This window comes from Scyliorhinus canicula, chromosome 4 (assembly GCF_902713615.1).
Source record: "Scyliorhinus canicula chromosome 4, sScyCan1.1, whole genome shotgun sequence".
Classification (NCBI taxonomy): Eukaryota; Metazoa; Chordata; class Chondrichthyes; order Carcharhiniformes; family Scyliorhinidae; genus Scyliorhinus; species Scyliorhinus canicula.
The window spans coordinates 66,998,510-67,008,049 of NC_052149.1; the positions used below are offsets into that span (position 1 = coordinate 66,998,510).

Consider the following 9,540-nt stretch of genomic DNA (forward strand, 5'->3'; position numbering starts at 1 on the left):
CATATTCCAGACCTTGACCACCTCACGGTGCTACAAAAGGTGCATCGGTCCAGGGACCAGCAGAAGATCGCGTATGATGCTCATGCCATGGATCTACCTGCACTGGCTCCCGTAGATGTTGTTCACGTCCAGTTGCCTGAGGGAGGTTGGTCGGCCCCAGCTGTTGTTATCAGGAATGCCGCCCCAAGGTCTTTCATTGTCCAATTGGCTGATGGATCCATTCTCCAGCGCAACAGGAGGGCGCTGCGGAGAGTTCCCTGCCCACTACTTAACCGCATTGCTCCGCCGGCCATCGTGCCTCCTCCGGACGTTTCCTGCCACGAGGACACCGATCTGCCATCGATCCCGCTTGCCATGACACCATCGCAATGCCAGCAATCCCGCCTGTCCAAGTGCCGGTGTCTCCCGCTCCACTTTGCTCTGTATCTGCACGATAGACATCTTCCCATGTATATATGTTCATTAACTCACCGTTTGTACACAGTCAGGCATGTATATACCTTCACATTTCATAACCTAATTTAAAAAAAGGGGAGGAGATGTCATAATATCCACTCATGTATATAATGAGATGCAGACAGGCAGTGATTGACACATAGGATGACCAATGAACATACAACACAGAACACAAGGTGGGCAACACGGTAGCATGGTGGTTAGCATAAATGCTTCACAGCTCCAGGGTCCCAGGTTCGATTCCCGGCTGGGTCACTGTCTGTGCGGAGTCTGCACGTCCTCCCCATGTGTGCGTGGGTTTCCTCCGGGTGCTCCGGTTTCCTCCCACAGTCTAAAGATGTGCGGGTCAGGTGGATTGGCTATGCTAAATTGCCCGTAGTGTCCTAAAAAGTAAAGGTGGGGGGGGGGGGGGGGGGGGGTTGTTGGGTTACGGGTATAGGGTGGATACGTGGGTTTGAGTAGGGTGATCATTGTTCGGCACAACATTGAGGGCCGAAGGGCCTGTTCTGTGCTGTACTGTTCTATTCTTCTCTAACCAATCACAAGACAAGGCACCACCACTATAAAGGTCACAGGGCATTAAGACTCCCGTTCTTTTCGGGACGCAGACACTGAGACAGTCAGAGTGCACAAGTCAGTGGACATTATTGCCATGTGATAGCTAGTAAGTCTGGTTGAACCAGTAAGAGGTCATCAGTAGGATTAGTAGAGTGTCAACCCACAGCTGAACATGTACAGCCGTTCTTAGTTTAAATAAAACCGTGTTGGATAATCTCCGGTGTTAGACGTTTGTTTCTAGCTTCCCTGCATCCAGTTGCAGTCCACGTCAAACCAACCCACCTAACACATCAGTGTTATCATCATCATCATAATCATCATCATCAACAACATAATCATCATCATCATTTGCAGTAGCTTCTCCTGCGAAGGATAACACTGCTGGAATTATGTGTTCCTGCAAGAAGTGACAAATTTCAAAGTCAGCAGCGAGTCTTGCTGCAGAACTTTCATCCAACTCTCCATGCCCTGGAACTTCAGGAGGACTGAAGAAATTAAAGCAAAAGTCATTTGTTACAGTTTTGGTAACTGCTCTACCAGTGCCCCGATCCTTCTGCTTCTGCTTCGTTTTACTGGTTTTCAGTGTGATGTTGTTTCCTTTATTCCAGTTGATCTGGCACCCTGTGCATCCAGTGATTTCTGGTTGATCAAAGAAAAAAAAGTCTGACTCCATCTGGTATGTTTTTGTCACTGCTTCATTTGTGAAATACTCATTTGTCTCAAACTTAAACTCCAGAGTAAAATCCATTGGCTGTCCAGGATCTGGAAATGTCACCTTTCATTCTTGTAAATGCTTTTAGACAGGCTCATCATGCTCCTCTATCATGTCACTGAGCACATCCACGTTAAACAATGTCAACCAGAATTCTGGAATTCCTTTTGGTTCCTCCTTTTCTTCATCTCGTTGCCATTTAGGGGCTGGTTTAGCACAGTGGGCTAAACAGCTGGCTGGTAATGCAGAACAAGACCAGTAGCACGGATTCAATTCCCCTACTGGCCTCCCCGAACAGGCGCTGGAATGTGGTGACTAGAGGCTTTTCACAGTAACTTCATTGAAGCCTACTTGTGCCAATAAGCTATTGTTATTTGCATTAATCCACAGTGCTGTCTGGAATGCCCAGCCACTCAACTAACTTCAGTGCCTCACACGCATCCACACCTATGATAAACCCCATTTCATGTCCACAATGGAAAATGGTATGATGTGACTTCTGTTTTGTACCCATGCTTTGAGCTCACATGCTCCCAACGTCGCAATCTCATTCCCATTATAGCCTTGTTTGATTGCCAACTTTCGGTTTAACTCGCAGCCCATTCAAATTGGACAGACTGATAAGGTTGGCCCTTGCTCCTACGTCGAGCTTGCATTTGATCAATGTGACATTCAGCATCAATTGAATTTTTCACCTGTCTTCCATGGTATCAGCATCACTATTGCTGCAACTGGTAAGTGAGAATTCTTTACTTTGCATGTTTGGATTCATCATGTTCTCAGTCGAAATAAGATCAACGAAAAACAGGTCTTCAGTGCACATCTCATCAATCATGTGGACTGATTCTGTTTGGTCCACTGTTGGACGTGAAAAACATTGCCTCGCAAAGTGATTTTTTCTGCCACACTTGGAAAACATCTTCCCAAATATTGGACATTGTCATGGCCCATGTCAATTGCAGCATCGTTGACACAAAATGGTGGATCTGGTCAACCGTTTAAAATGACTGCACGGACTGGGACCATGTTTCTTATTGGACTGCATCACTAAGCTTATGGCATTGGCAACTTCTTCCATATTGGCGGCAAAATGACTCAGGTTGAGCTTACTAATCTGCTGTGCAGCTAGCTCACTTACATGACAAATCTTGATAGCATTTCCCAATTGAAGCTCTTCTTCCCTCAATAGCCTCTCACGTGCCTTATCATTTGATTTCCAGAACACTATCTGATTGCCGATCGTCAATGACTTTAATGTACGAAAATTGCGTGACTGCACTTCAACCGTAAGTCGGTTAGAAAATCATCGCAAGATTCGCTCACCTTCTGAGTATGTGTGCAAAAGATATGCCACTTTTCGGGGAGCAATGTTGATCAAAGTATGTTGTTACTTCATCAAAGGTTTTTCTTTCTGCTTTGCTGTCGAACACAAAGGTACTGTATATTTCAATGGCTTGAGGACCTGCCACCGTGACCAGCAATGCAATTCGCCTCTCGTCAGGCTGTGCTTGCAGGCCAAGCACTGTAACATAGAGCTTAAATTGCTTTTTTAAAAACACGCCAATTCTCATCTGCATTACTGGTGACTTGAAGCTGGTGAGGTGCCTTCAGACCTACCATCTCTAACTTTGCAGTCTTTTCATCTCTTGAGTTCGAGTTGCCCGTAGTTTACGTGGTAGGTAGAATAATTTTATTTTTTCTTCCTTCGGTTTTGTTTCGTCCCATCTTCTCCATAGTTATCATCAATTGTTCAACACCCCTGGTACCATGTTATATTCTGTGTTGTGGCCGTGGTAAAGATGCATACAGAACATCTAGTTCTTTGATGAGTAAGATAATTTATTAACAAAATGAACACGTGGAAAGATAAATAACGAACTATAATACAAACGGTCACGAATAAGTGAATTAGTGGAAAGATCACTAACGAACTATGAAACAAACGGGAACAATAAGTGAATTCGCTTGAAGCTACTTCTAATGCGACTATCCTCCAATGTGACTGACTACCAACTGTCGCTATCTGGAGTCACATGGTGGATCCCTGTCGCCACTTGCTGGTCAGAGGTCGTAAATCTAACCATATACATTACTATACAAATGCATATCACCACAATCTCGAGCTCCGCATCCGTGAAACGCAGTGAGGCTCTTTGGGTAGTGGATTGCTTGTATGAAACTGCAGCTGGTGAGCTCCTCGAGTGCCAATGCTGACCCCAGCGAATCGCACACCATTTATCATTGGAATTGCTCTAGTTCCACATTGCGCGGTGCTAGCCCATTAACGGTCCTCTGGGACATGCACCCAATCTGTGGTCACAGAACATCACTGATTCAGTCCCAGCATCAGCACTTAGTCTCTGAAATGGAGAATCCGACCCTTAGTTTTTGGTTTTCTGACTGTGCAAATATACCTGTAGGACTCTCGGTATTTATCTTTGGACCCAAACCAAATATAGATCACATGACTATGTGGCTGTAAAAAATCTTTTGTAAGAAGTGTTGGAGTGACAGCGCAAAACATTAGTGCATCAGCATGATATCTGTTATGATCCCAGCTGATGTTATGCCTGGGTGGGAAGATCTCAGAATGGAACCCTGGCTCAAAAGGCCTTAACATTGATTTTCATTTATGAAACCTGGAGGAACTGAGTCACAGGACGATTGATTAGTTTTAACAACAAGTAAAAAACGTGAATTAAACACAAAAAAATTGGATTATGGTACAAAATGCCTTTACTTCCCCCCCCCCCCCCCCCCCCCCCCGCCCCTTAGATAAACAATTACACATAGATTTTCAGATCAACTTAGATTACAAAGTACATCTTTAAGTCTCATTAACACAAAGTCCATTTTAAACACACAAGGTGAATGTGGGCAAATACACACCCTGAACCCCAAGGGAATATTTTTGGATGTCTCTTCAAAATTCCCCCAGATGATTGTTACACGAGAGTTTCCAAACTCCACTCCCAAAAATACACTTTAAAATCTTCTCTCATGTTAAGGCTTTTTTCTTAGTGGCTTGCATTCCAAAATCCAGACCAGGTTTTCCAAATTACAATTTACAAACAAGCTTCTGTTAAAATTTTAACAGTGATCCAGTCCACGAATTTACACAAATCCTTTAGGATTTTCTTGTCTCGACTGCCATGCAAACTGCTCACAGTTGCTTTAACTCTCGATTCCCAGACTGTACTACAATAGTATCAGTTGTTTGATTTAACTTTGAAGGCTGCTATCCCACTTCAAATTTCAAAGACTTGAAATTGTCTCTTTATAAATCAACGGGCACCGAGGGCAAAATTCCAAACAAAGGACTTGTCTCCCAGGAAAAACAATGTGCTTGTTGATTCTGGGCATAGCGCACCTTCACCCCGATGTACGGGAGTAATAACCCCAAGCGAGTGCAGAGCTGTCAGCCAATGAGTAGCTCCATCTGAGCCACTCCGGTCGTGGTATGTGCAGTGGTCCTGTACATGAACAAGTAATGTGTGGCCAAGCGCGTGTCCAAGGAGCCTGTTGTCTGCTTGTGGGGGCGTTCTTTGAAGGGAGGCCCTTTCGTCCAACCCGTTGGACGCTGGGTGATATAGGGCCATCCTTACATGTCGGATGCCATTTGTCCTAAGAAATGTCAGAAAGTCTACACCCATGAAGGACACTCCATTGTCCGTTGCGAGGACCTCAGGAATGCAATGTGTGGAGAAAGAGAAACACATTTTCTCCACCATCGTGTTAAAGGTTATGGTCGTCAGCTGTTAAACCTCTAACAATTTGGAATGGGCGTCCACTAATCGTAGAAACATCGAGCACAAGAATGGGCCAGCGAAGTCCTCTTGGACCTGTGGTCACGGGCGGCCTGACTGTTCCCAAAAGGTGGAGAGGTGCAGCGGTGGGGAGCCGCTGGTGTTCCTAGCAGATGGGGTATCGCTACACTAATTTCTCGATGTCAGCATCGAGTCCCAGACACCAGACAGAGCTTCTCGCCAGCATCTGCATCTTGGTCACCCCATGTGCCTGTTGTGCAGGTCCTGTAGCATGAATGCCTGGCCCTTAGCCAGGATCACAACCTGTGCGCCCCAATGCAGGACCCAATGGTCGATATTAAGCTTGGACATCCGGGTAGAAAAAGGCCGCAGCTTTCCGGGCAACGGTTGATGCTGACCACCTATGAGGATGAGGTGCCACAGCCGGGCAAGGATGGGATCTGTCAGGGTCCATTCGCAGATATGAGACGTAGTGGCTGGTAGGGAATCCATAAAATTCAACATGGCCACTATCTCGTCTGCCAGAGGGGGAGGTGAGACCGTGACCAGGAGGGTATTGGCTCAGCACATCAGCATGTGCGATCTGAGTCCCCAGCCGATGCCCCAAAAAATACTCGTAAGCAGCAAACAGCAGAGCCCACTGCTGGATATGTGCCGCCGCTATGGGCGTAATCACCTTATTTTCATGAAAAACACCCAGGAAGGGTTTGTGGTCCGTAACAAGAGTAAAACAGCAATCATCGATGTACTGGTGAAACCTTTCACTATCAAGGACCACCGCCAACCCCAGCCCCCCTTGTCTATCTGGGCATACTTGCGCTCGGCAGCAGTCAGCGTCCAGGATGCGGAGTTGTCGGCAATTCACTACCATCCAGCATCTGATGGGCCAGCAGATCCCATAAGGTGATGTATAGTAAATGACTATCAGGAGTTTACCTGGGTCATAGTGGGTCAAGACGCCTGACAAGGATTTCTGCTGTTTGATTTGGTGAAAATCCATATCCTGGGCCGCACCCCAGAGCCAGCCCTGATGCTTCTTCAGAAGGAGGTGCAGAGGAGCCAATACCAAAGCCAGGTTCAGGACAAACTTGCTATAGTAACTCACCAAGCCCAGAAATGAGTAGAGTTCCATCGTGTTTGACAGAGCAGGGGCCAACTGTTGGTCAAGCATCTTGCCTTCCATCGGGTGTAATCCAGCACGATTCACATGGTGGCCTGGGTAGATGACCTCCTTAGCATGGAACTCTGGAAAGATCAGAGCACTTCCTTTAGATTCCGCAAAAGTTCCTGTTCTGTCACGCCTGTGACCAGGACATCATCAAGGTATACTGTGAGGCTTGGTAGGCCACACAAAATACCCTCCATTACATATTGAAATATGGTGCAAGGTGATGAAACCCCAAAAAGCACCCAGGTATACTCATACTCTACTGAGTAGTCATGGTGACATATTTTCGAGAGGACTGATCCAGTGCCAGCTGCAGGTAGATGTTGCTCATATAGAGCTGGGTGATTGTGCTTCCGTCAGCTAATTTGGCATAGAGATCTTGATGTGGCACATGGGGTATCGATTGGTCCATCTGGAGGCAGTATTAACCGTCAGTTTAATGTCTCCACAGAGGCGTATGGTTCTGTCTGGCTTCAGAGCCTGGATCACCAGTGCCACCCAATCGGAAAAATGCACCAGTCGAATGATGCGCAGGTTCTCCATGCGGTCGAGCTCCATTTTGTTCACTAAAGCGTAGGGCATGGGCCGTTCCCTGAAAAACTAGGGTTGAACCTCTGGGTAGACTTGGATTTTGGCCATGGCGCCTTGCAGGGTCCCAAGACCATGTTGAAAGACTTTGGGGAACTTCCCGAGCACCTTGCCCAGTCCACCAAACCCAACTTGTAAGATACGGTGCCAGTCCAGGCGAAGGTGGCATAGCCAATCATGCCCCAGGAGGATTGGGGCAATTCCTCAAACCACAATCGGGGGGGAGTTGGACCGCTTGATGACCATAAACAACGGGAGGAAACTTTGGGCCCCTGCCAGGCTTTCCCCTCTACAAAATACAAGACCTGTTGGACTCCCATCCTGATCAGCACCAACCCAAGAAAAACCTAATTCACTCCTACATAACTATTATTTTTGGTTTGATGAGCTGAAGTCTACCGGTGCTGCAGAAGGTGAAGACCGGTGATGCTCTCACATTACACATCCTTTCTGAACTCTTCGTTGCAGGCAGAATATTTCTGTTTAGTAAGATGCAAGAACAGCAGATTGTCTAGCAATCCATAAAACAAATCTACCGCCTTTACAACCTTTGGAGATTTGTCCTTACCCAGTATATTCAAAAACTATCAGCCATTTATGACAGTTGTAATGGCCTTAAGACACAGCTGGGTTTTATAAGCTGTACTGTGATTAATGCTGCTGAAATGTGGTACTAATTATAATGTTGAACATTACCTGGCAATGCCTCAATAGGACAATAAAATGATAAGTGAGGCATAAAGATCCTGCTAATTTTCATTTTGTAATGAAGATTAAGAGTAACTATGATGTAGTCAATGGTGTTGGTTTACCATACAGTGAAAATAAGGCGCTAATCCAGGGCAATGCTTCCATTTGTAAATCATGATTAGTACTCTTGCTAATAGCGTTAAAATCTATTCCTGGAGGTCTCCATAGACTTGGCACCTATTAGCATTCTGATGCGGAGTGCAGACACAACTACTTAAATATGGTTACTGATGGATCTTATCCATGTTTTGTGAAGACCTAATTAGTTGGTGACCAGTTTTCATGTTGGGCGGTCACAATTCCCCTGTGGAGGAGATATTTTATTGCTTTGCACGCTCCTCATTCCAATGTACATTTCAGAGACATTCTTAATCTCCCAACAGTTATTTTCAGATTCTAAAATTGCGGAGGGGTGGGAGAAAGAGTGGTTGCCCTTGCCATCAAGGCAGCATTTGACCGAGTGTAGCATCAAGGAGCTCAAACAAAAGTCAGTGGGAATCAGGAGCCAAATTCTCTCTTGGTTGGGGTTATACGGAGCACCAAGGAAGATGATTGTGGTTGTTGGAGACCAGTCATCTCAACACCAGGATATTGCTGCAGGAGTTCCTCAGGGTCGTGTTTCAGGCCCAACCATCTTAATGCTTCATCAGTGATCTTCCTTCCATCACAAGGTGAGAAGTGGTATGTTTGATGATGAGTGCACGGTGTTCAGTAGCATTGATCTCCAACAAAACAACTTAATAATCTCCCCTTGACATTTAATGGTCATTGCTGGAGTCACCATCAATATCCTGAGATGGGGGGGTGGGGGGGTCGACCATGACAAGACATTTAATTGGACTAGCCAAATAAATACCTTGGCTACAAGAGCAGGTCAGAGGCTGGGAATTCTATGCCAGGTAACCTTCCAAGTAACAAAAACCTGTCCACCATCTACAAGGCCAAAGCCAGGAGTGTGAAGGAATACTCTTTACTTGTCTGGAGTCATGTAGTTCCAAAAAAAACTCAGAAGTTCACACCATTCAGGAAAAAGCAACCTGTTTATTGATACTCCATGCACTGCCTTAAAACATTCAGCCCCTTGCAACGCCATCCACAAGGTGTCATCCACAACTAGCCAAGACTTTGTTGACATCCCCTTCAAATACTCAACAATCTGGAATAACAAGGTTAACGGTAAATAGGACACCATCACCATCAAGTTCCCCTCGACGCCACATGCCATCCTGCCTTGGAAATGTTTCATCCTTTGTTCTTTCACTGTCGCTTGACCAAAATACTGAAACTCTCTACTTGACAGCACATTTTTGCACCCAGATTGCAGCAGTTCAAGAAGAAGACGCAACACAACCTTCTCAGGGGTAATTAGGAATGGGAAATAAAAACTGGCTATGCCAGTGATGCTCAATGATTTTTAATGATCTGTTCAGGAAATCAGGATGTTTTGCCTACACTGCATACACTGTTAGCAGAAAAATAGAATGATCTACATTTTTCACGTGGAACAATTAATAATATAGACCGGATGTGCCAAATCATCT

At 45.6% G+C, this 9,540-nt stretch overlaps 1 protein-coding gene across 1 annotated transcript; it reads right to left on the reverse strand.

The window, feature by feature from the left end:
- Nucleotides 1-1,282: 1,282 nt before the first annotated feature.
- LOC119964215 (nucleosome assembly protein 1-like 1) lies at nt 1,283-6,676 on the reverse strand. The gene is given in 3 exon segments (XM_038793500.1): nt 1,283-1,844; nt 3,050-3,248; nt 6,430-6,676. Coding segments are annotated over 3 exon segments (1,008 nt in total).
- Nucleotides 6,677-9,540: the final 2,864 nt, after the last annotated feature.